The sequence below is a fragment of the Daphnia magna genome, linkage group LG2 (genome assembly GCF_020631705.1).
Source record: "Daphnia magna isolate NIES linkage group LG2, ASM2063170v1.1, whole genome shotgun sequence".
NCBI classification, from domain to species: Eukaryota; Metazoa; Arthropoda; class Branchiopoda; order Diplostraca; family Daphniidae; genus Daphnia; species Daphnia magna.
The window spans coordinates 15,059,344-15,082,481 of NC_059183.1; the positions used below are offsets into that span (position 1 = coordinate 15,059,344).

At 37.9% G+C, this 23,138-nt stretch overlaps 7 protein-coding genes, 1 long non-coding RNA gene and 1 other non-coding gene across 9 annotated transcripts; 4 read left to right on the forward strand and 5 right to left on the reverse strand.

The window, feature by feature from the left end:
* Positions 1-665: 665 nt before the first annotated feature.
* On the reverse strand, positions 666-1,994 carry LOC116917550 (cytochrome b-c1 complex subunit Rieske, mitochondrial). Its single transcript, XM_032923057.2, has 4 exons — positions 1,701-1,994; positions 1,216-1,544; positions 1,010-1,151; positions 666-947 (listed from the first exon to the last, which is right to left on the reverse strand). The coding sequence occupies exons 1-4, from the start codon at positions 1,909-1,911 to the stop codon at positions 808-810; spliced, it is 822 nt and encodes a 273-aa protein (XP_032778948.1). The 5' UTR covers positions 1,912-1,994; the 3' UTR covers positions 666-807.
* Positions 1,995-2,641: 647 nt separating this feature from the next.
* On the reverse strand, positions 2,642-4,778 carry LOC116917551. Its single transcript, XM_032923058.2, has 2 exons — positions 4,687-4,778; positions 2,642-4,532 (listed from the first exon to the last, which is right to left on the reverse strand). The coding sequence occupies exon 2, from the start codon at positions 3,977-3,979 to the stop codon at positions 2,876-2,878; it is 1,104 nt and encodes a 367-aa protein (XP_032778949.2). The 5' UTR covers positions 3,980-4,532; positions 4,687-4,778; the 3' UTR covers positions 2,642-2,875.
* A 2,456-nt stretch (positions 4,779-7,234) lies between these two features.
* Positions 7,235-7,808, forward strand: LOC123470211. The gene is made up of 2 exons (XR_006643849.1): positions 7,235-7,608; positions 7,704-7,808. It is a non-coding gene; the product is annotated as an uncharacterized LOC123470211 (long non-coding RNA).
* A 1,753-nt stretch (positions 7,809-9,561) lies between these two features.
* On the forward strand, positions 9,562-10,483 carry LOC116917552. The gene is made up of 4 exons (XM_032923059.2): positions 9,562-9,721; positions 9,801-9,882; positions 9,969-10,045; positions 10,244-10,483. Exons 1-4 carry the CDS (start codon positions 9,707-9,709, stop codon positions 10,352-10,354), a joined length of 285 nt encoding a protein of 94 aa, XP_032778950.1. The 5' UTR covers positions 9,562-9,706; the 3' UTR covers positions 10,355-10,483.
* A 1,474-nt stretch (positions 10,484-11,957) lies between these two features.
* LOC116917554 lies at positions 11,958-12,801 on the forward strand. Its single transcript, XM_032923062.2, is given in 5 exon segments — positions 11,958-12,172; positions 12,270-12,340; positions 12,398-12,500; positions 12,563-12,648; positions 12,650-12,801. Coding segments are annotated over 5 exon segments (456 nt in total). The 5' UTR covers positions 11,958-12,076; the 3' UTR covers positions 12,750-12,801.
* A 395-nt stretch (positions 12,802-13,196) lies between these two features.
* LOC116917553 lies at positions 13,197-13,701 on the reverse strand. Its single transcript, XR_006643850.1, has 3 exons — positions 13,687-13,701; positions 13,345-13,587; positions 13,197-13,249 (listed from the first exon to the last, which is right to left on the reverse strand). It is a non-coding gene; the product is annotated as an uncharacterized LOC116917553 (transcript).
* Positions 13,702-15,007: 1,306 nt separating this feature from the next.
* On the reverse strand, positions 15,008-15,791 carry LOC116917555 (keratin-associated protein 19-2). Its single transcript, XM_032923063.2, has 4 exons — positions 15,642-15,791; positions 15,447-15,546; positions 15,291-15,373; positions 15,008-15,228 (listed from the first exon to the last, which is right to left on the reverse strand). Exons 1-4 carry the CDS (start codon positions 15,654-15,656, stop codon positions 15,127-15,129), a joined length of 300 nt encoding a protein of 99 aa, XP_032778954.2. The 5' UTR covers positions 15,657-15,791; the 3' UTR covers positions 15,008-15,126.
* Positions 15,792-18,008: 2,217 nt separating this feature from the next.
* Positions 18,009-18,799, reverse strand: LOC116917556. Its single transcript, XM_032923064.2, has 5 exons — positions 18,664-18,799; positions 18,495-18,591; positions 18,392-18,427; positions 18,271-18,317; positions 18,009-18,205 (listed from the first exon to the last, which is right to left on the reverse strand). Exons 1-5 carry the CDS (start codon positions 18,676-18,678, stop codon positions 18,176-18,178), a joined length of 225 nt encoding a protein of 74 aa, XP_032778955.1. The 5' UTR covers positions 18,679-18,799; the 3' UTR covers positions 18,009-18,175.
* Positions 18,800-20,520: 1,721 nt separating this feature from the next.
* On the forward strand, positions 20,521-22,444 carry LOC116917557 (bridging integrator 3). The gene is made up of 4 exons (XM_032923065.2): positions 20,521-20,679; positions 20,764-21,400; positions 21,457-21,561; positions 21,628-22,444. Exons 2-4 carry the CDS (start codon positions 21,393-21,395, stop codon positions 22,322-22,324), a joined length of 810 nt encoding a protein of 269 aa, XP_032778956.1. The 5' UTR covers positions 20,521-20,679; positions 20,764-21,392; the 3' UTR covers positions 22,325-22,444.
* The last annotated feature ends 694 nt before the right edge of the window (positions 22,445-23,138 follow it).

Here is a 23,138-nt window from a genome sequence, read left to right on the forward strand (position 1 = left end):
ATTCCGTTTGTCCTCTATAATATAGTCCTTATCTTTGCCTTTTGCTGAACAGAAATATTCATACTGGTAGACAATAGGATTCATCAATTTCTTCAGAGAAAGCATTAAACACTGTGGGGATTCAAACTTTAACACAAACAAAAAGTAAGTCTCTAGTAAATGCTTACGTCACTGTCCTACCCCAAAAGTCTTGCTGCAGGACGTTTCCGTGGCGTGATAAACACCACATTTTATTACGCAATATTAACTCTTCTTTCTAATGCTTTTCAACTCTTCTCCTTCAGTGGCTCCGTCTTCTTGCTGTTGGGATTCTATATATGCGTATACCTCTCGTTTTTTTAAAATTATATACAAACGATTAGAACATCCCAGACAACTTGGAATTTCCAGACTGTAGATAAGCAGTACCATCCAGTCACTCGCATAAAATTTTCTAGAATGGTTCACAAAGATAAGAATCCCTTTTTTCCACATCATTTATGCTCTGCCGTGAGGATTGAGGATCTCGTGCAGCCAATCGCAACTGCCGAGGAAGAAGACGATGGTAGAACAGAACAATGAAGATCCAAGTTTCGCTCAGATCCTGATCGCCAAATGCGTGTTAGTCTCCCATGGACCGTTTTTCATTTGTCTAAACCTATACTTAATAAAGACATTTTTAATGGTACATTTACCGAACCCCGTCCCTTTCTCAGCTACAGGGTCGTTTATTTACTGAATCTGTACAAAGGAAGAGGGGGATTGATACTAATAAAGTGTTGATTTTCCTAGAAAGATTTCACCAGAAGTGTTCGTCTTTGAAATGATTTAACCAACTACTAGGGTGTTTTCGTCCACAAAAGTGTGAGTCGGGATCTCCAAGTTCAAGGGAGCCGGACCTTTACGAATGCGACCAGAAGAATCGTAGTGAGAGCCATGGCATGGACAATAATAACCTCCAAAATCGCCTGTGAGAGAAAACAGAACTAGTTGCAGCATACTTTCATCAGAAAAATTTTGAAAAACATACCTGAATTTGCGATAGGTACACAACCCAAATGGGTGCAGACTCCAAGTAAGACCAGCCATTCAGGGCGTTGGGCACGATCTGAGTCTAGTTGTGGATCACGCAATGAAGACAGATCAACGTTACTTTCTGCATCGATTTCGGCCTTTAAAAAATAAAAATAAAGTAGTAGTTACAAAACAGGTAAATCATAAAAGAATAAGTCATACCGCAGTACGATGCCGAATGAACAGAGGCTTTCCACGCCATTTGAAAGTAACGTTCTTTCCCTCAGGGATGTCGTTAAGTTTGACTTCAATTTTGGCCAAAGCTAAAACATCAGCTGACGCACTCATGGAACTAACAAATTCACCAACTACTGATTTGGCAGCATAAGCACCGCCAACTGCTCCACTGCCAACAATGAGGTATGAAAACCCTTGTCGGCTAGCTGCACTAGACCTCGTATCAGCAGTGTTGTCTTTAACACTGCTGCGTCTGTAGGCAGAGAAATCTGGAACTTGGATATCAGTGTGTGCAAATCGCACCTGAATAGGACCTAAAGGAAGGAAAATTAGCAATGGTTTTTATGTTTCTTAACACAGGAATTAAAATAAAAGACATAAAAACATAGGTAATGATATGGTCAAGGGAACTGCAAAATTTGATCTTTAATGATTATTGTTAACCTCCCAATTTTAGAAATATAAATTACCACCAAGCGAAGCAGCGGCTCTTATCGGATTTTTCGGCAAACTAGCCGTTAAGGAGTTGGTCGTTAGTTTTTGGGGTGCTGGTGGAACCAGCGTACGTTCAATTTGGATTGAAACAGCTGGGCACAGAGCTTTAGTGCCATTAGCTACCGTTTGCGTGGCAGCCACGGTTACAGAGGATGCATTCGCCGAACGAGCAACAAAACTCAACATTTTTATGTCTTTAGCCGTATCACGAATTACAAGAATCTGACCAGCAAAATGGACGAAACGGTGTCTGCAGAATGAAGATTTCGGCAGCGTTGCCAATTTGCTAATGGAAACGCAGAAACTATTTTCTTTAAATATGTTTAAATTTTCTATTTTTCCTTTTTCTTTTATCGCATAAAATGTTTAAGCTTATTCTAAGTTTAATCATAAAAAAAATGAAAAAAAATTAACAAAGAGATTTTGTTTCACGTTCAGTAATCGTGGAAAAGGATTATTCTTTCATTCTGTAGTCTAGTGGTAATAATAGGAATCACTATTTTTTCGGTCCCTTTTTTTAATCAATCAATTAAATCAACTTTTCCCATGACATAATTAAGCTAAAAACTAACTAGGTAACTAAGCTTAAAAACACTTGGTAACGTACTGTAGTAATTGTTATGTATACTTAAGTTAAATTTAATGTTGCAAAATAATCAACGAATTTTGACAGTAGTCTACCGCTGACTATATAGGCGATTATTGTTGGTATTACTTATAATTTCCGAATTCTTTCCTCGTACAAGAATAATTTTCCACTCGATCCAAAGTTAGTCTTTGAATTCATTGAAAGAAGAAACAAACAAAGAAAAAAGAACAAAATAGGAAACGAAGTATATACTCGTTGTTAACACCTTTAGTATGAAGGAATAAATTAAATCGCATCAAATCACAATGAAGAAATAGCTGTTTTTATTACAGATTATAACTATGTATTTATTTAGATGAAAAACTACAACCTACAAATTTGCCCATAGTCCACTGAAATCCATGACACAAAGCCTATTGCTAAAAAGCAAAGAGTTAAAGGAAAGCAAGTAATTGTTTAAATTTGCTGTGTTGCTGTTAATCGGTGTCTCCATCCAAATTTAGAATGCGAAACATGGGACATGAATTGACGAGCAGTAATCACGATAAAAGTGCTCTTGTGTTAAGCAAGAGGCTTCGCAGTAGAATCAGAAGCCTGTTCCTCACGTACAGCTGGTGTTTTTTCTTTATTGGGAACGCCATCACGAGCCCTTGCTGCTGAAGCATTTTTGGCACCAGATTTTACGTTTTTAGGACTTGCAGTAGCAAAATTGTTGGATTTGTGTTTTGCTTGATGAATTTTGGCGTGGATCACTTCTTCTGATCCTACCTTCCCCATGTCATCAGACTTCGGTGCAGGTGTCTGCTTGACGGTAACACGAACGTTAGTGCGATTGTTAGCACCACCATTTTGTGCTGCCTTAACAGGAATGTGTCTGCCAACCGTATGTTCTGGTTGTTCATCTTTCTTTTGTGGCTTCGTTTTCTTTTCTTTGCCTTCCTTTTCATCGAGATGTGCTTTTTTTGTTGGAAATCCATGTTTTCGACTAACTCGGTCTTCTTCTGATGTTTTGTTCTTGTGTTCGATGTTTGATTTCTCCTTCCGGGGGACATCAGACTCCGTACTTGCAACCGAACGATCCGAAACAGTTGTAGGCTTACGTTGTTTCTGTTTTTCTGTCCTCTTGTCTATTTTGCTTTCGACCACTGTATCGTGTCGTTTAAGGCGAGCTTGACCAATATTTATCGCTTGGGAAAGACTATCTGTAATTTCCTCATGAGCAACATCATCAGATACTCCAGTGGAGGCAATAGTAGTGGGATCCGCAGGGGTGACAGTAGCGGAATCCGTTGAGCCGACAAGAGCGGAATCTTCAGTAGGGACAGGAGCGAGATTCTCAGAAACGAAAGGAGCAAGATCCTCAGAAGCGACAGTAACGGGATCTGCAGCAGGGGACGGAGGGACGGAATCAGAAATAAAAGATTCCTCAGGAGCATCCGTGATCGGCTCACTTTCTACCGTAGCAGGTTCTACAGGAGCCGATACCTTACGAGGCTTAACGGTAGGTGAATCTTCCGGAACACTTGTGGCAGAATCAGGATCCTCGTCTGATTCTTCTTTTTTATGGTGCTTAGTGATTTTCTTCTTGTGGTTTTCGATTCTGTGATGTTTCCTTTCTCCAGCCTTCTCGATGTTGTGGTTTAGTATCAGCAGGCTTCTCTGCATCAATGGGATCTTCGTCAGAATTTACTTCGTCTTGCACAGCCGTGGCGGTTTTCCGATTGTCCTTCTTTCCATCTTTCCTTCCGTGCTTACTTCTCTCAAGTTTCCGTCTATCGTGAGTGTACTCGGATGTGGATGTATTTTCAAACCGAGGATGTGACACTTTTTTTCTTGGTGTTTTGACCTCTGGTTCTGTGTCGTGCTCTTCCTTTTGTTCAGTAATCGGTGCATCTATTGCGGCCTCCCCATTTGCTTGTTTTTCTTTATCGGCCCAAAGTTTTTCCACAAGTGCATCAATCTCTACTAAACGCGCTTTTTCTTTTTTCTCAACCGAATTTCGTTTAGAGCGGTGCGCTAGTGGCGCTAACACAGCACCCGATGCTTCTCTGACAATTTTGTCTGAGTCCACTTCGTCTCCTTCTTGTTGCATTTCTTCCTCTAGTACGCCGATTTCTTCAAGCAATTCCTTCATTGAGCGGTCTGTGTCGCATTCGCCGTATCGCTTTGGAGGATTGTCAACGGCATAAACAGCCGCAACAATGATCAAAACCAGAACCTAACAAAAAGCAGAAACACCCAAGTGAATGTCAACTAATAAAATAATACTAAAGAGAATCCCAAACAGCTATACATTAAAAAGACAAACACTAATAATTGATGCAAAGGAATACCGTAGAATGAACGGAAATATTTATAGCCATTGAACTTACGAAAGATTTCATTCTGAAGATTCTTGGATACGCAGGCTATAAAGCAGTAGCCTGCGAAAAATTTTTAAAAATATGTAATTGAAGCACCAGCTAAGAAAAACAATTATTTTAATCAAATGGTGTTATAAAAACTAAAACAAGTTGCTTACCTTTTCTTTCTCAGAACTAGAAAGCCACAAACCATAATTCACAGAGTTGCTGTTAATAAAGGTTGATAAAATCACGTGACAAAACGAATTGAACCAATCAAATGTAGTCGCTACGTGGCAATGTTTATTTTTTTTGCAGGTGAGCTCATCAACCAGTTAATATTGTTTTATAATGCGACGCACACAGAAAGGTCAAGTAAGTGGCAGGAAATGGCTAGAAGTTTTTGCAAAATTTTTGGTTCAATTTTTATCACCTGAAATCAATACCTATTGATTTCATTTTGCTGGGGAAAATCAAGTTTTGTGATGACGACGATGAATGAATTTACACGCTAAACGCACGAATAAGTGAATAAAGTTCATATACGATCGTAGAGTTCGGATGAATTATTTCTTTCAATTGCGCTTGGATCACGTAGGTGTCAGGTAATCTCAGGTTTAAGTGGGAAAAGACCGACAAGGCGGACGTGTTTTTTGGTGAAATATTTACTCGTCTTGCAAGATTGCAATCCAGCCGTTTCGACCTTTGTTTTATGAAAACACCGTAGTCTGTCCTGTTTTCGTTTCAAATTTGATGCTATCAACGATTACTGTGTATAACATACTGTATAAACTGAGTTGACGTTTTTTTTCCATCAATAAAAATTAGTAATTTGGATGATCATTTTACATATGGATCCTAAAACATGATTTTTGTTGCAGAGCAAATTATATTCAATTCAGATATTAATCCATTCGTTCAGTCTCTTATCATACCGAGATTTCGAATGCTTTCAGACGCAGTAAGGATGGGGTTTGTGATTCCTGAAGCGGAATGCATTGGCAAGCTATAACGAATGATCTAAAGACTGATCTAATTGTTATATAAAAGAAAACCTTAACAAAGACCATCAAAACTTGCCCTGTTGATTACGGCACCTGTTCTATCGTGTAAACCAGCTCTTTACAAGAAATGCTATTGATGAATTTGAATGAGCAACCCTTTTTGGCCATTAGCCGTGTCTGAACGACGCGGAGACGTTTCCCGAAACGTTAATTTATCTATGGAACTATTGACTTCGCCTTGGGCTGTTGGGTCTTACGCAAAGTCACGTGTCGAATTTTCTATAGCAGGAAGAATCGAAGGTTGCTGTTATGGAACGTTTTGAAACATTGGCTTTTCATACCGAGTTCCAAACCACTAGGCCGAACTTTAAGGTTACCAGCTTTCCTTCGTATTATAGGCTATATGCTCTGATGCAATTCAGGTCTTTTTTTATAACTGGGACAAGGTAAGGACATTTTCAAAATCATTTGATCGTAGCTAATTTTCCGTTGTTCAAATCAACGGACTTGATCTATTTATGACTTCTTTACAGCTGCTGGTGATGTTAAAGACTTGGGTATACTTTGATATACGATTTTCAACTTATTTTTAGGTTAAGGAAAAAGAAAGTGAAACGTTTCTTTTTCTTCCGAAAGTCTTGGCAAGTAAGCGTTTATTTTCCCTGGCCTGTTTCCCTAAAGAGTTCAACCACCGTTTTATGATAGTTGGATATTTCGCATCCTTTCGTTAACTATATATGTTATTATCGTAAGAGGCGTCACGTCAAACTCTCCCTAATACTTAGTTGGGGAGAAAGCGTGTTATTCCCCTTCAGATAAGAATATTTGCAAATTGGCTATCATCGCACACGCCATGCTTGCAACAACGCATCGGGCCCTTGCGATTTCTTTTGGTATTATGAATTTGTTTTATCGGGAAAATTTTGTATATCTACGGGCTTCCCCAGATAATAGACTATATCACGTCACAACATACACAGTGTAGCCTATATACCAAAAGCTAAGAAGCAAACACGAGTAAAAGTGCCCAATTATTGGACTGCAAAGTCCTGGTATTCCTACATAATGTATTTTTCTTTATGACCAGATACTGAACCTTTAAATGTTCTGACGTTAGTTAAAATAACTTTCACCGAAGAAAATAAAAAGCAAAAATACGCTCCCAGGGTTCAGTGGAGTGAAAAACAGTGGTTTTCTTGCTGAGAAAGAAAATCGCAAGATTTGTTTTGTTTGCCATTCAATGATGATTCTTGGCACATTCGGTCATAGTAGATTGAATGAAGCATTTACCTAACCGCCCGACCCCCTCCACCAACAAATGCTGTGGGAAAGATCACTTCCTCTTTTTTTTTACCTGCTTATCGGGTTTACTAGTCGAAACAGTTTTCTGATCCAGTTAGAAAAAAAAAAAAAAAAAGAAAAATCAGCGCTTTTTCGGCCCGAGTGAGGATGACCTAAAAATTGAAAATGTAATAACTCCAAAGTCAAAAGTTTTTCTACCATAAATAGAAAGAAACACTTCCTCATTACTTTTATAATGCGTTCGTGACCGTTCTTTTGGAAAGGATGCAGCAGGTGCAAAATGGATGGCGCCTGTTTTCAGGTCTTCTTATACCAGAAACGCAGAATGAATATAACTATCGCTAATTTAATATAGAGAGTGGTGGCAGCTTGACTACCGCTGGACCGTTGCACTGACCCTCTAACCTCAATATCAGTTAACTTACAAGAGTTACCGTTCGTGTGTTCTAACAATCTAGATTACTGATATTTTTGGTAACAAATAAGTTAAACAAATCTTCACGTCACCTAAAGGCATCTTTCGGAACTTAAGTGGGCCGCCACCATTGGGTTTCATAAGACGCTAAAAGGAGCCTGACTCATTCACTCGCTCATCTTTAAACTTGCAACAACTACGGAAATGCTGGACGTCCATCACCGTGTTCAAGTAAACCTAAAATTTAAAAAAATGAAACTCACTGATTATTAATGTTTTATTCTAAAAATTGGAATAGATTTATTGTAGAATCTTATCTTTTACAGTTTCTTGGTATCGTGACGTTGTTGTTCCTGATGGTGATTTGCGTGATTGTAACGCCCGCATATAGTCAGCAAGGAGTACGTTGACAAGTGGGAGCCTTTTGACATCAAAAATAATCCTCATGTAGATCGATATGAATCAAGCTACAACAAATTCGGAGTGCCTTCGGACTCTCTGGTCGGTACCATTCACCATTTTATCGCTCCCCGTCCAGCCCGTGAAATAAAGCGCAATAAGCTTCATAAGAAATTTCACAATTTCGCATAACCCATGAATTTCTATATGTAACCTGATTCAGATTTTACGTCGCTGTTTAGTGCTTGTTACTTGTCTCGGCGACACTGATCTTGTGTTGAGCAAATGAAGAATAATGAACGAAATGTTTATTAATATGTTTTACTGTAAGAAAAAAGAAACGCTAAAAAATGTTGTACTTGAAATCATGAAATAAAAAGAGAAGAACTAATGTTGTTGCTTTCTTTTTTTATTTTGTCAACTTACAAGTGAGAACGTAGGATAGCATATTGTATTTTCACGACTTTCTCTGCACCTGCCCTCTTCGGCGTCTCTGATTAATGCAATCGGCTTTCACATCGGGACACCGCTGTGTCTCATGCTCAGGGACCCAAACCTCTGAAAAATATCTGTTTCTCTGACCATTCTGTTTCAGATACTTTGAAAACCGAAATTTCTGTTTTTGATTTCGGTTCTCACCTTAACACAAAGAGAATTGGCCGCTTCTTTTCGGATATCGGGGTTTCAGTAGAAGGATAGGAAGAGTGGCGTTTTTTTCATGAAAAGTGGGGGGTAGGGCCTACAACATCCCTGTAAAAAACAATAACAGAAGGCAGAGATAGAGGTAATACGGGCTTGCGGTATATAAGAAAAATAAGGGAGGTATAAGGCAAGATCGTTCCGATGAAGCCGTTTCTTACGCCATTTCCTTAGCCGTTTCTTAAGGTGACGCAATATAGACCTATCCTTAAAAAACAGCTGATAGTATTGTATGAAACAGAAAAAAGGGGTAAAAAACGCTTCTCTTTCTGTGGTCTATTTGCATATTTTTCGATTTTCTGTTTGGGTTTTTCTTTGTGGCCAAAACAGGGGAGCGGGTTAAAATACCGGTATTTTTCTGTTGTTTTTTCATCGTTTTGATACGCTGCTCATGCTAGAAGAGCTGTAAGGAATCCTGGCCCCAGACTGTGATATAGAGAATAGACACAATGGTAGGTCTATACAATCTACGAGACCGTGAAACCAAAGCCAAGATTCAACTTAACACGCTGAACGGTGCAGGGTGTACAACAAGTTTTGTAACCCACAGTATGACGTAAAGCTCACCGATAATGTTTATTGTATTATAGAATATACCCACGTAAAATTTATTTCATATCCTGGCTGGTTGAGTCTCAAAATAAGAAACGTCATGTTTGAAATGTATGTCGTTATTTTCCGCAAATTAACGAAATTAGCAATGCATTTAGTTCTTTTGTTGAACGGTTTGTTATTTTATCCAAGTATGACTAAAGCCCACGGAATAACTTTTAGGAAGTGTGATGGGCTAGAAATTACGACTGAGATGTCTGCATTGCAGAACTTCTGTCAAATTTAACTGAGACGTAAATGCTGAAGAATCCGAACTCATTTGTTTTTTGTCATAAACGAGAACTTTCCCAAAAGCCGTAAGCGAATCAACAGCTGCCAGGAATAACCCTCGAGACTTCATGGACAAACGATTTCGAACTGTATACCCTGAAAGCTGAAAAATGGTAGTAGACCGAGAAGATCTATCTAAATGCTCCCCGTAAATACGGGACACATGAAAAGGAACGCTATTTAAGCACCTAATACGATTTCTTGTGCAATTTCTTCTGAAAAGGAAAGTTAGGGTGTTAGACTGTCGACAGATAAAAAGGCACTCGCTTGTTGCTGTAGCTATCTTACTTTCATCCAACATCGTGAGCCAGTCACAACTCAGTTATTCTTCTTCTTATATCACCAAAAAATGAGCAAGCTTGCTGTAGGTGTAATTCTTTTTCCATTTTCTTATTTAATAAATAATGTAAAAAAATATTAATTTATTTATATTTTACGTATAGGCGACCAGCCTAGTTATCGGAATCATGATTGCACTCTGTTCCGCTTACCCATCGTCGTACGAGAGCTACGGAAAAGGATACGGTAAGTGGATTGCCTTTTCCTTGTATATAACATCAGTCCTTTTGCTAATGTGTACCACATTTTTTGCATTATAACATTGCTAATAGGTTTTGAACCTGCGTATGCACCGCATTTCGGATCTGGATACGATACATATATTTACGGTTCATACGTTGGACATCCGGTATTCGTTACAAACTTTTTCAGTAACTTTTGAACACTGTGTGGTTTTCGGTGGCTTAAGTTTGCCTGAAGGCCTACGTCCAATTACGTTTTACAATTACGTACACAATCTTGGGCGTGATAGATAACATTTTCTTTGATGAAATTCTATACGAAACCGACCAACAGGATTCATTTTCTGTGTCTTTTCTGTTTATAGGGGCCTTATGACTCCTATGGCAAATCTTACAACGATTACAAAGGAGCAAGCTATAACAAAGACTATCACAAGACCCCACACGCTTACGCAGAGTCTTACGGAAGATATTGAATGTGTGTCACATAATTCCAAAACAGATAAATTTCTCTCTACAAGTAACCTCCCGATTTGTTTATTTTTATATTTTTGCTACTTCTTTTTGTGGCTTCAGATTGATAAATATATGCTTTATCAGACCAATTACAGAAGTTTTCTTGATGTTACTCAGTTGTTTTAGATCTAAATGATTTATTTCTGGTTGCAAAAGAAAAAGAAAATGGACAAAAAACAACAGTAGGAAGCATTCTAGGGCAACACAATGTAAGCAATATCCGACCCTCTTGTATTTTGTGCAAAATTCTTTTACAATTCTGTATAATTCCTTCCCAACTGTTAAATTTAGGGATGATAATTAAAATTTTTATCGCAAGTTATGCTATATTTGTGGCTTACTATAGAAGGTTTTTAGGTTCAAGATTCCAAATGCCCCCACTGAGGGCGAACGAAGGAACGATTCGTGTGACGAGGCCGATGTGCCTAGGACAAGTTCCACCTGGTTATATTAGGCTTGCCAAACACATTCCAACAAGAGGTACCGGTTTATACCTTTTGTGTATATTCTAAGTGTGTGTACATGTGGGAGAAAGAGGAGAGAGCTGACGTGATTATAGAACTAGTGGAAAATGAGTAGAAGAGCGGGAATTAAAAATAAAAACAAAAACGAAGGAAAAACAAACAAAGAAAAGGAAACACAAAAAAAGCAAACCATCGGACAGCGAAGGAAGATAACATTTGAGAAACAAGAGCGAGCAAAAGAGGTCCTCTCTTTTGCTTGGTTGTGTATTTGTTTTTATCGCTGATGCTTTTTCTCTGACATGTCGTTATAGACGACAAGCTCTGAAGTATAGTTTTATACCCGTATTTTTATCGCTAGTAGTAGGCCTATAGACGCTAAACGTATAATTTTTGAAATATTCTAAAATGTCAATAACAATTTAGTCAGACCTTACCCCCCTTTGATCAATTCGAGCAATAGCTACATCTTTAACAATGATATTTTTTTGGTGCTAATCAGTTCGAATTATCAAGAACAATAAACTAAATGGCAGTGAACTATTGCTAGTAACGTTGGATGTGCAAGCTGGCGGACTCCTCGGTCAACTAAAGCGAAACTGATGTAGGTCCTACAACAATTCACAAACTATTTTAATTTTTTCTATACGGTAAGTATGAGTGCCAAGTAGATTTCAAGAAAATGGAAACGTTTATCTTTCCGGTTTAGTGAATTAGGTTTGAGACGACGGAAACAAGAGACAGCGTGCATATAACTTTAAATTCATTTAATGGTAGCTGGCGGTAGCTGGTTTACTATTTGCAGCTAATGCATCAGTGCAAAAGTCCCTAGATTATTATTGTCTTCACAATGACACGGCCTTAAAATCTCTTGTCGCACGTAATGTAGGAGACTGATGATGGAACATGAAAAGCATCGCCCGAGAAATGTATAGGCTATAGACGCCTGACTTTTGGATTATTATTATTCTTTATATTTGCAGTTTCAAGCATTTTGTTGTCATTGTTAAAAAATCAAAACAGTGTTTCATCACGTTCATTTACAGTCTGCAGATGGCAGAAAGCAAATCATGCGTAGCCATAGGTGTACACTGTACGTACACAGTACTGTAATTTCCTAAATCAAAAATAGCGGCTGTCGACGCAAGCCGTGATCGAAGTTCTAGGCACTTCTCTAGGTGGCGTTTACCAATTGTTAAGGTAAACACAACTACGGAGAAAATGAACACGGAATCCCTGTTGAATCATAGTCCTCCAAAAAAGGACTACCGACAATTGCACAAGATTCTAAAAAGAAGATGTGAAGAAATTTCTAAGGTTAGATTACCTTTACTTTATTTTTCTGCTGTCTACCAACCTACTTTTATGTTTTCCCTCTTGATTTGCAATTGATGCCGTATGTTACAAAACGTAGGACAACGATGCCCTTTCTTCTCGGCTTATTAATTTGAAGCTTCTCATTTATAAATCTGAAAATCAATGCAGGTATAGTTCACATGTTTAATGCCTTTATGAATTTTAATCCTTATGAATAATTTCCAGAAAGCTGAAAGACCGGCTTGAGTATCATGGAGTTGATTATCATGCAGCTGCTATCGCTGCTGCCAATAATTATACTGAAACTCCTGACTTTTTAAATGAAAAAGTAAAAAATTTCAGTTCACCAATACTTTTAAATCTTATTGTTATCCCGTTACTGTTTAATAGGCAGAAAACAATGGAAAATCACGCCAGAAGCATATCAGGAGGAAACGAAACAAAACAGCTACCCAGAAGAATTCATCAGCTCTTCCTAAATTCTAGTTTGTACTCTATAAAGACATCTACTACAGAATTTGATGCAGAGTTATCAAATGGCTTTACCATTGAAAAAGATAACCTTAATTCATTATGATCTCATTTTGTTGTATTTTCTACCTTAATGTAACATGAAATGTATCAAATTACCACATTTTTTTTTTCTCCAATAAAACATATTAGTTTGAGGGTAATGAAAAAACTTGTGGGGTGGGGTGTCCACAAATTAAAAGTAAGTGATGGGGTCCTCTTTGGTTTTGTTTTCTTCAATGGAATGGACAGAGACTTCACGCTGGAGATTTCTATAAATCCGAGCATGGATGCATTGATCATTACCAACATGAATCTATATAAGTGAAAACAATTAACTAGTTGTTTACAGATGCAGTAAAATAAAGAAGTGTTAAGATTTCTTGCCTTGACAAAATAGTTTCGTCCTGCCACAACTTGTGTCTTGTAGGAGATTGGTTCAAATACATTAAATGATGCATTCATTTTACCAGTAATTTGGTCTTTAACTTCTTCAACCAAGGCCTGGATTTCAGCATTGGCTGGCTCTTCTTTATCTGAGATTCCTCCTGTCATCTTTGACATTTTCTTTAAAGTAACAAAGAATTAAGTAATTTGCTTAATAAAACTTCAGTTAGTTAAAAGATGACAAAGAAATTCCCTATGAGAACAATGTAACTTACACAAGTTAATTAAAATTGCTGCTGAACAACTGATGAAGCTGTTGGCTGTTGGTAAGAATATGAATACGTACTAGAGTTTGCTTGAAAAGCTGATGACGATTCACCAACTGTTCGTCGTCCAACGTTGTGGAACGATGACAGGACAAGCCTAGCAAATATAGCAACAATGAGTCAACCAGCTTTTGTTGTTGTTGACGTATGCTTGATCAGCTTGAACGAAGCTAAGCCTGGATAACGGGAAAACTATAAGCCCGAAAAAAATAAATTTCATCAGCAAAAATAGCTCTCATCGAGAGCTATCCATTTCTGTAGCTCTTTCTGTAAAATGTATCTATTTCATACTTATATTTTTACCGATAAAATATATTGTAATTTCGTTTCGTTACACTGCTTTCTGACCCGATTACCCGACTTTTGCCCCGATTCCTACCCAGAAATTTTATTTAAGTACTAGTCCCAGTAGTCAGTAGTACTCGGCCCCGATCTCAATCTAATCGGGGACAACGCAAACCCTCACCGAAAAAAGAGAATCGGGGACGTTCGGTGCGGTGAATTTTTTTTTTTCGGTGTGGTACGGTGCTATTGTCGGTGCTCACGGGAAGTCTGCGCTTCAACTGACCCTGTTTCAATTGCCCCGAACTCTAGGCCATTGAAACATTTGAAGTTTTTTTACGTATGACGTCTGTTTACCTGTGCGACCCTCCCCTAAAAAAAAAATTATATTTGCATAGCTTAGCTAACTAGCTACAAAACCAAAGATTTTTAAAATCTTACTTTGACAACTTTTTTACTCGGGGGGACACAAATTATTTGTGTGTTCCAACTACCCCCACTCTCCTCTAGCTCTGTGATTGGCGGACTATGCTGAAATAAAAAAAAAAATACAAAATAAACATTTAGAAGATGGGCACGCAACTTTTTGTAAAATTAAAGCATATTTTAACAAATGAAGACGCAATTCTGTGTTCCAGCGGCGGTGTTCTGGCGTAGAGCTAGCAGTGTTCTGGCGTAGAGCTAGCAGTGTTCCTATCTGTGAGCTGCAGACACCCATTAGGCGACAGAGATATCATCAAGTCCAAAACCATAGGTCTATCATCGATTCGAAAAGTATCATTACGGCGCGCGCGGATCATCATTCGATTTGGTCGGTACATTTGGCTTGCCATAGGCTAGTTTATTTCAAGTGAGTATTGGGCATACTCGGGCATAGGATCTACTATAGCATCTACTGAAAAATCAGAATATTTTTAATTTTTCGTTCATGTTTGTGCTAAACGCAACCACAATCGCTGTGTTTTGGTTAGTCTGATTCTCTCCCTAAACCCTTCCAAAGATTTACAGTAAGTGTTGATTAAGCTGAGCTACTATAGTGCTGGTAGCCTATCAGAGAAAAAACCCCGCCAGATTGTCTTTTTATCGAATTCGAATTGTTTAGACTACGTTAATTTCAGCCTTTAATTTTCTTAGCTGTTCGTTTTGTTTTCAACACGGTAGTAAATGGGAATTAACTATTAAAGGAATGGCTAAATTGCCTAGTCAGAATGGGAACAAAAGTTAAAAAACTATACTTTCATTCATGGTGAGTTCCTCAAATCGATGGAGTAGTTCCAAAATCTTAAATAGCAAAAACCCGAATTTGCTAAAAACTATTTCAACAAACGTATCATAGAAAATATGAATTTTATTAAACAAGCTTTTTAACGATATGTCTCTTTTAACTGAAATAGTAGTCTATGTTATCATACATTTACATGCAATTTGCCATATTTATTCTAAGCAAAACTAATATTTTCCGTACGTTTCACCATAACCATATGGTGTTTGGAGGTAGCCTTTGTTTCCTCCGTGATAGCTGTTCAGGATTTTGCTGTAGTCATAGTTTCCCTAGAGATCAAATTGAAAATCACGAAAAAATGTGTAACAATCCAAATCCTATTTTAACTTACCGCATGTCCCTCATAGTTTCCGTAGATATATTTGTTATAGCCGGAACCATATCGAGGAACCTGGTAATCGATAAACCCATATCCTTATGGATTGCAAAATAGTTTAGAATTTGACGAAACAAAATGTCATCAAAACTGAATAGAAATACAAATTACCTCCATACTCTGCTCCAGCATAGTCTTTCCCATAACCATATACTGATGGACGAGCACTGCTCATCACTGCCATCAAGGCAATGACTAGGAAGCTAATAATCTAATATAATGTGACGAATGTGGTTAAATATTAGGATAGCCTAGATTGTTTTTAAGTTTGCTATTCAGTGTCACATAGGCTTTAAATGTTCTTACAGTTATCCTGTCCATGCTAAAGATATGTAGAGTGGAGTGAATGGAAAGAGAAGTGGTTGGCTGAAACTGTCAAAAGAAACTAACCTACCATCTGCAAGTGGTCAGTTCCTTTTATCTGGAACTGAAAGGACGTAACTTTCCATTATTGTAAACAGTCTGGGCGAACGTATGTGTAGTTGTGTACTGTGCCATAACTTACAATCGCGTACACTATCGTAATGTTTTCAAATGTTTTCTCCCGACTAATACCATTTTAAGTTCAGTCATTATTGTTCCGTCGCGTTTCTCGCACAAGCCATTTCAATCGATTTCTCTACTTAGAACAAAGTAAATTAGTCGTTTCACTAATGCCTATTTGGAGGGAAAAGTTTAGTTCTGCTTTGGATTAGTATACTGTAGCATATTCTCATCTTTGTAAAGAAATTAATAATTTAGACTTTCACTACACTCACAATTTTTTAGGGTCACCGAAGGAAGTGGATAGTCGCTTCGGAGACCCTTTCGATGACCATCGCATGCTTCAAAGGCTTCGTAGCACCATGTTCGAGCTTCGAGGCCCTAATTCGTAGATCCCTATGCTTCGAACGACAATCCATTTTGTAAGGTCACCGAAGGAAGTGGATAGTCGCTTCGGGGTTTCGATGACCATCGCATGCGTCGAAGGCTTCTGCCCAGTTCGAGCTTCGAAGGGGGCCTAATTCGTAGACCCCTATGCTTCGAAACGAGCTATTACTTCAAAGTTCGTAGACGTATTCATCGTAGGTCCATTTTATACCACAACAAGTCCGAGCTTGTAGCAATGTTATTGCGAAGCTACAAATTGAAGCTATGCTATAAATAGTTTCATCTGGCAACCAATATGGCTAAAGTATATATTCTTTTCTAATCTAATAAAATCAATTTCTTTATAAAGATGTGGATTTTTTTAATTTCACCTTTTTTTTCAGTTTATAACACGCACCGTTGTCCATTAGATCTTCTTTGTGTGGTGTTTATGATTGGGGGTAGGAAGCGATTGGAAGTGTGTTCGATTTTCGGAAAATTTCGTCCCAACGCCTATCGTCTAATACCATATGATTGTGAAGACAAAATAATATGTCTAGATTAGCGCGTGGATGGTATCCGACTGCGACCCCGTGTTCATACCGTCCTCCAATTTTTTTTCATTCTCCTTCTTCGACAAATGCATCGAAGGGGTCCGATACTATCATCATGTTAGTTGATGGTCTTCAGTCTTCCTTTTCAAGCATACCCTCAATTCACGCCTCTTTTTCATTTCGTCTTCGATGACCCTAAAAAATTGTGTAGAACAGCAGTTTGTGACATGCATAAGTTACAATCATGAAGTAATCGTTGCTTTAGCGCATGTTGTAAGGAGCACGTTCACTGTGCTACCATTTTAATCATGTAGGCTACTGTAAACCTAGAGAATTACCGAGCCTATAAAAAAAAGCATCGTCTTTGTCGTAAGGTTGTTGCTCTCCTTGCCTTCACTTTTTATGTTTGAAAAGGCATCGTTAATTATAACATCTAGATGATTTTGGCGAATATTTGAGAATAGAATGAAGCCGCCAAAACATGTGCTTATAGCTAGCGAGAGATCCTAGACAGCCCATAAGGGATGGCAGCATAAATTCTTAACTGTCGACTCTTTGTCGAAGCCAGTGGCAACAACTTTCCATGTGGGAGCTATCAAATGTGTGTGTAAGTTCCACGTTTGCTACAGACATGACAGCTCTCTCTTCTCTGTCCTACTTATTGTCTCCAACTCTTGCTTAGGGAAAATTCGTCCTCCTACTTAGGCTACACGAAGAGACCTTGCGGAAGACGTAGGCTACGCACGGCGATAAAAATGAAAGTGTTCTAAGTTCCTACATGCGTCTTAACCTTATCTTTCGGTCATCTTTTTTTTTATTTTTGTTGTGTTTGCGTTATACTTTGCTTTCCTTTTTTTTAAAATGTAAGATTTCCCATTGCTGTGAGAATTTGGTTGGCAAAACAGTTAAAATTAAACTTATTTCATAATTATAGCCACAGCCCGTTTATTGTTTCGTTCAGAACTTTTTCACACGCAAAGAATTCGATGAGAAGTAGGGAGCCTTAGGCTAACCGAAAGCGATTGAGTGGTCGATTTTCCATTTTAAGAGGCTACAGCAAAACGAAGTGGTAGGAAGAGAGATTTAAAAAATAAATTTAAACGGATCGTTAAATATCGTGTTATTAAATGGAGAAGTGAAATTAATTAACAGTAGACCCAGCCTAGTCGTATTCACACGAGCACTTTTACTGGTGTCCGTATATAGAGATTTTTTATTTCCGTCAGATCAAAATACTCACCTTATTCGCGTAAATGACAAAAAAGTCGAATTTAATAATATAAATGGGTGTATTCTGTTACTGCTCAAAACCAGAGAGAACCCGAGAGAACCTCAGAACTTTTCGCATCGATGCGTAAAAAGGCATGTTTACAAATCCCGGGTAGTGGTATAGTGTTATCTGAAGATTTATAAAATAAAATTTGCCAGCATAAACCTCTAGTAGCCTTTGGTTTCTTTGTAGAGTCCCTAAGATTTAGTGTAAACCCAAACTTTATTACTGAAAAAATTTACAAAATTCTTTACGAAATTACCGGATGGCCTTCGTATTCCCCGTAAATTGTCTTGTCATACCCAGAGCCTATATTAGAGAGAAAAACAAAATAGAGGCTATAGTTAATATTTGTTTCAACAGTTAGTCAAAGTTGTCTTCACCGTAAACAGGAGCAGGTGAAGCGCTATATTCATAACCTGATTTGAAGAATAGAAAAAAACAATTATACGTTAATGATTCTTTATTATTTTTAACATGTTTTACCCTTAGCGTCTCTTCCTTTCTGGGCATTGTACTCATATGACGATGGATGCGCGAAACTCAGTGCTATCATGGCAAGAACAGTCATCACAGCAATAATCTAAATGTAAAAAACAAATGGAGTAAAAAAGTATGGCAACTACATTTGCAAATTTTCTTGAAGGATACGTACGGCGATTTTAAACATCTTTAAGAGTTAGGGAGAACGGCTTTTGCTGAAATGGATTTCCTGGGAAGTCGCAAGGAACTGTTTATCCAAAAAGAATGAGATCCCCTTTTTATACTTGTCGTATGGAACGGTACGTGCGATTTCACAAGTGTAATTGCACGTCATGTTGAGTTACTTTCGCAAACTTTTCTTTAGATACAGTGAGATTTACAAGTTTTAAATTTGCTCCACTGGTTCCATTCAATCTATAATTCTGTCTGCGTTATCATTTTGAAGGCTTCAAGAAGCATTTATAAAATGGAGTAAGGCCGCACGGAAGAGAAACTTCCAAAGAAAAATTGGAAAACGCCAGTTTCGCAATACTTAGAGGAGAGTGGGCGTAAATGGAATACGGGGCAATTGAAACAAAAATTCTACCTCTTGAGGTATGAGAGGGATTTTGTTAAAAAAATTGGGCTAATAGGAATAAGGTTTAGCTACTTATTTTTAGAAAAATTTTAGACTGTTAAAGTCTTAAAGTTATCCCAAAGAGTTCTTTTTTACTATCCACTTGTAGTTTTTGCCCAGACAATTTTTTTATTTTCACCCCTAAAACGATAGAACGCTAAAACACCTTCCCACTTTTTTCTAAATTTTAGATTTAGTAAAAAAAATACATGATTTTGATTCGTAAATAAACCACAATCACGATGCGCAAGTTCTTTTAACGTGAGGCTTACACTTTTTTAAATAAACGTTGAAAACTGAAGGCAGTGCTGGCGCGCCAGCAACGCGTTGGTCCAATTTATTTCCAAACAGCTAGTTTGATAAGAAAACTAATATTTTTCCGCATTCAGTGATAAGTTTTGATTATGACGTGTAATTTTGAGAAAATTTCAAGAGATTGTTTGAGCAAATTTTGAGAATTAAAAAGTTCAGCCCGACAAAATAAGCCCAACTTTTTTCATTTTCTTTCAAAATACTATAAATTAAGGTCCTTCACTCCGTTCGAGAAGTTCCCGATAGGGTTGGGCTGTAGTTGCTCTTGAATCGCGGCAATCGTATATGCTCTGATTATACTAAACGGCTCCCGCTGTTCGCGAAGTTTTCGATAGCGTCGGAGAAAAAAGAATACACGGTATAATCAAAACTGACCGCTAATTTCGATTAAGTAAATGATTTCCTCGTTAAATTAGCCGATTTTAAAATAAACGAAAATAAAGTATTGTTACCACCCCATCTTTATATTTTGTTGTTTAAGTTAAATTTTAAAAAAAGTATAATGGCCAATTGAAAAATAAACTTGATTTCCGTGATTAGCATTCGATTCTGAATTGAAATGATGTATTTTAATCAAAAGTTGAAATTTGGCCAAAAACGGAAAAGTGGGAAGGGTATACCCTTCCCACTTTTGTAAAAATCTGCGAAAAACGACATCTCATGGAATTCGACAAAAATCACACGGAATAATCCAAATTGAACGCTGAATTCGATTAAGTTGTTGGTTTTCTCGTTAAACCACTGTAAAAAAAAGTGCTGCCCTTTTTAAAACTTTGTTTTGGGGTTTTTCTGATTCCAAGTGTTTGCTACTCTGGATCCGTTTCATCCAAAAATCGATTAATTGAGTGGAAAACTAACATTTTATTCGGAATTAGCTTCTCATTTTGGTTGCAATACGTTAAGTTTTATTGAATTCCAAGTCAAAATTCTAAACCGAATTTTGATACAGTAAGTCGGTCTTAAAATGTCGGGCTTAATTAATGAAGTAAAACTAGATATCTTATCAATAGCTGGCTACACTGTTTAGTGAATCGTCTGCAATAGAAATTCATGGTTCATCAGATGTGGCCTAGTTAGGGATTCAAAATGTGTTCAGGGGGGGGGGATAATAAATGTTCAGTGCGTTCCGTTTTAAACTTTCTTTTGGCTACTGGCTAATACACTAAACTTTGCCATTTTTTCGTACCAACTTAAGGGACAATTGTTTCACACAACCCACGATTGTTTGAAGGTTGATTTTCACTAGACGTCATTTGAACGGTACAGTACAGTGTATTTGCTATTTTGCATGTTACGTCTTTCTGTTTTTATTTGCTGTGTCAGACAATGTTTTCATATCTTTAGGTGCAGTTCCTATCCGCAGGCCTGCAGTGTGCAAAAATATGACCTATCAACAGTAATTTTCTTGTAATGTGGCTTTCACATGCAAATCTATTTTAAGTATATCTATAGAGCGCAAAAACTCCTAAAAAATTCTTGTCTTCTTCTTGTCTGGCTTCCGCCCGGTGGGAGTGCCTCTTGCGGGTGTGTTGTTTCATTCCACGCAGAAAAGGCATTTGTCGACAGATGGCAGTCCGCCCGGGCGGAAAATCACTCATACGCCCCGACCATGCCCCGACCCAAACCATTGTTTTTTTTGTATAGTAATCCCCGCAAGAGGGTACCGCTTTTCTGAGAGAGAAAATAGCCATAGTGGAGGAACCAGGGGTCTATGACTCTGGTAAAACGTATAAAAGATTAATGGAGGACCCCGGGAGAAATCTCAGAAAAAAGTGGGGTCGGTCGATACCTCCCTCCCTATCCTTCAATCGCTATCGGGAAATTCTGACACATCTTGTAGTCATTGAATCATACTTGCACTCACTAGATGGCGGAAAGGATGACAACAATATTTGGATGATAAATTGTTCTCGAATGTTTTAAATTTTTTTAGTTTCAAGATAAGACAATCATTTTGCAATATTATCTTCATCATGAACTGGTAAAAGTCTTCTTAAAGTAATATTGATAATAAATCTAAGACATTTTTATTTGCAGGGGCTTGAAGAGAAATCAACTTCATTCCAGGCCATCCCCTTCAGGTGGGATGTGCACAATAGCTGAGGAGGCTGACATAGATTACGCATTTCTCCGACTTCAAAAGTAATCAAACTAGGTTCCTGCATGCTGATAACTACTACTTAATTTAACATTTTTCTGGTCTTACAGATTAGAGGAAACTAATAGGACTGTTCAAAAAGAGTGCAAGAATTTAAGAGATTCCTTTTCAGCTTTAGCCCGCTCTGAGCAAAAGCTAACTGCAGGTCTATCATCATGCAACCAAGTATATGAAGAAGAAACTTTCAGAGCCCTGGTTGAAGAATATCACTCAGTTGCTAAGCAGATGAGTGATTCATCCAAACAGTTTTCTGATATAGTACAAATAACTGTGAACGATCCCTTAAAAAAACTTGCCACTGAATTTGGAAGTGCTCAAGGAGCTATTAAGAAACGAGATCAAATGATAACTGATTTACTCCCTGTTCGAAGGCAACTAGAAAAGATGAAAGACAAGGAGAGAACAGGGACTAACATTGCAAGAACTGAACAGCTGAAACGTTCCTTAGCCGTAATGGAGGGTGAGTTTAAAGGAACAAACAAGCAGCTATTGAATGATATGAACACCATGTTGGAACTGAGAGCGGATTATATTGAGCCATCTCTGTTGGCGTTAATACGAGCCGAAACTAATTACTACGGGGAGTGCACGAAACTGTTCAATTCTTTGGTCCTACACAGTGATACTAGTCCTTATAGAACTTCTCCAAGAGTGACGAAAAGCGAGCCTGCTGCGTCAGAGCTGGAAGCCCGATTCAATCAAGACATGCAAGCTATACGAGCACTCTCGATCGTTGCTGATAAATAAAATATGTATTCCCTGAAATGTAACGGTCCATCCATTGTATCCGGTATATTAATGTTTCATAGAATTTTAATCTTCAGAGTTGATTATGAAATTGTTTTGAAAATATATAATACGATTGTAGACTTTTCTACATCATTAACCAAATTTACCTAAAAAAACGTTCCTCAACATGTAGCGTTACAGACTGAAACATGAGATTTTTCCATTTTAGTTAACATAGCTTTTAAGCAAATAAAATTACTCCAATAGGTGACCTAAATGAATTCGCTGATAAATAAAGCTCAAATGGGTCTTTTGATTATTTGACTACAAAGCGATGGATATACTTGATTGGGATAGATCTTGCAATTTCCTGATCTCACATAGAAACTTCTCATTGCATGCACTGGTGTATCTTTTCCTTGTTAGATGTCGTTGCAAATATTGAAGGAAAAAAAAAGGATAAAAAATAAAACACTAGAAACCCCGTACTCATTCCCCTCTATGTGAATATTAAATTGTGACATGCAAGTTAATGTTACGAGCGGTGGCGGCAGGAGTGTGATACCAATCTCGTTTCAAATACCAGAGTCGAGATGGGAGAACGAAGAACCTCGTCGCATGTATCTATGAGAAGTGATGTTTGACCCAAAGGGAGGCTCCGGCTTCCTGGCCTGATCGTGCTGGGCAAACTGGCAGTGTGCCGGCCGTCGCATGACGTTTACCACGTTTAAACTCGATATGCAAATGAAAGTCGTGGGGTTTAGAACCAAAAGTTATGACAAGTTTCAAAAGCGTTGCTTCCCTTTGTGCCCATAGCCACTATAGATGACCT

What these genes read in the sequence shown, in the direction of transcription:
- LOC116917557 (XM_032923065.2), top strand. An exon ending in GCATTTCTCCGACTTCAAAA is followed by an intron (nt 21,562 to 21,627) that starts GTAATCAAACTA and finishes CTGGTCTTACAG; the next exon opens with ATTAGAGGAAACTAATAGGA.
- LOC116917550 (XM_032923057.2), bottom strand. Translation starts at nt 1,911, where the DNA reads ATGTTGAGTTTTGTTGCTCGTTCGGCGAATGCATCCTCTGTAACCGTG. An exon ending in TCATTCGGCATCGTACTGCG is followed by an intron (nt 1,152 to 1,215) that starts GTATGACTTATT and finishes TATTTTTTAAAG; the next exon opens with GCCGAAATCGATGCAGAAAG. An exon ending in TGTACCTATCGCAAATTCAG is followed by an intron (nt 948 to 1,009) that starts GTATGTTTTTCA and finishes TTTCTCTCACAG; the next exon opens with GCGATTTTGGAGGTTATTAT.
- LOC116917555 (XM_032923063.2), bottom strand. An exon ending in TGCTGGAGCAGAGTATGGAG is followed by an intron (nt 15,374 to 15,446) that starts GTAATTTGTATT and finishes GCAATCCATAAG; the next exon opens with GATATGGGTTTATCGATTAC. An exon ending in GAAACTATGAGGGACATGCG is followed by an intron (nt 15,229 to 15,290) that starts GTAAGTTAAAAT and finishes TTTGATCTCTAG; the next exon opens with GGAAACTATGACTACAGCAA.
- LOC116917552 (XM_032923059.2), top strand. An exon ending in GAGCTACGGAAAAGGATACG is followed by an intron (nt 9,883 to 9,968) that starts GTAAGTGGATTG and finishes CATTGCTAATAG; the next exon opens with GTTTTGAACCTGCGTATGCA. An exon ending in GTTCATACGTTGGACATCCG is followed by an intron (nt 10,046 to 10,243) that starts GTATTCGTTACA and finishes TTCTGTTTATAG; the next exon opens with GGGCCTTATGACTCCTATGG.
- LOC116917551 (XM_032923058.2), bottom strand. Translation starts at nt 3,979, where the DNA reads ATGCAGAGAAGCCTGCTGATACTAAACCACAACATCGAGAAGGCTGGA.
- LOC116917556 (XM_032923064.2), bottom strand. An exon ending in TTCACCTGCTCCTGTTTACG is followed by an intron (nt 18,318 to 18,391) that starts GTGAAGACAACT and finishes TCTCTAATATAG; the next exon opens with GCTCTGGGTATGACAAGACA. An exon ending in GGGAATACGAAGGCCATCCG is followed by an intron (nt 18,206 to 18,270) that starts GTAATTTCGTAA and finishes ACTAAATCTTAG; the next exon opens with GGACTCTACAAAGAAACCAA.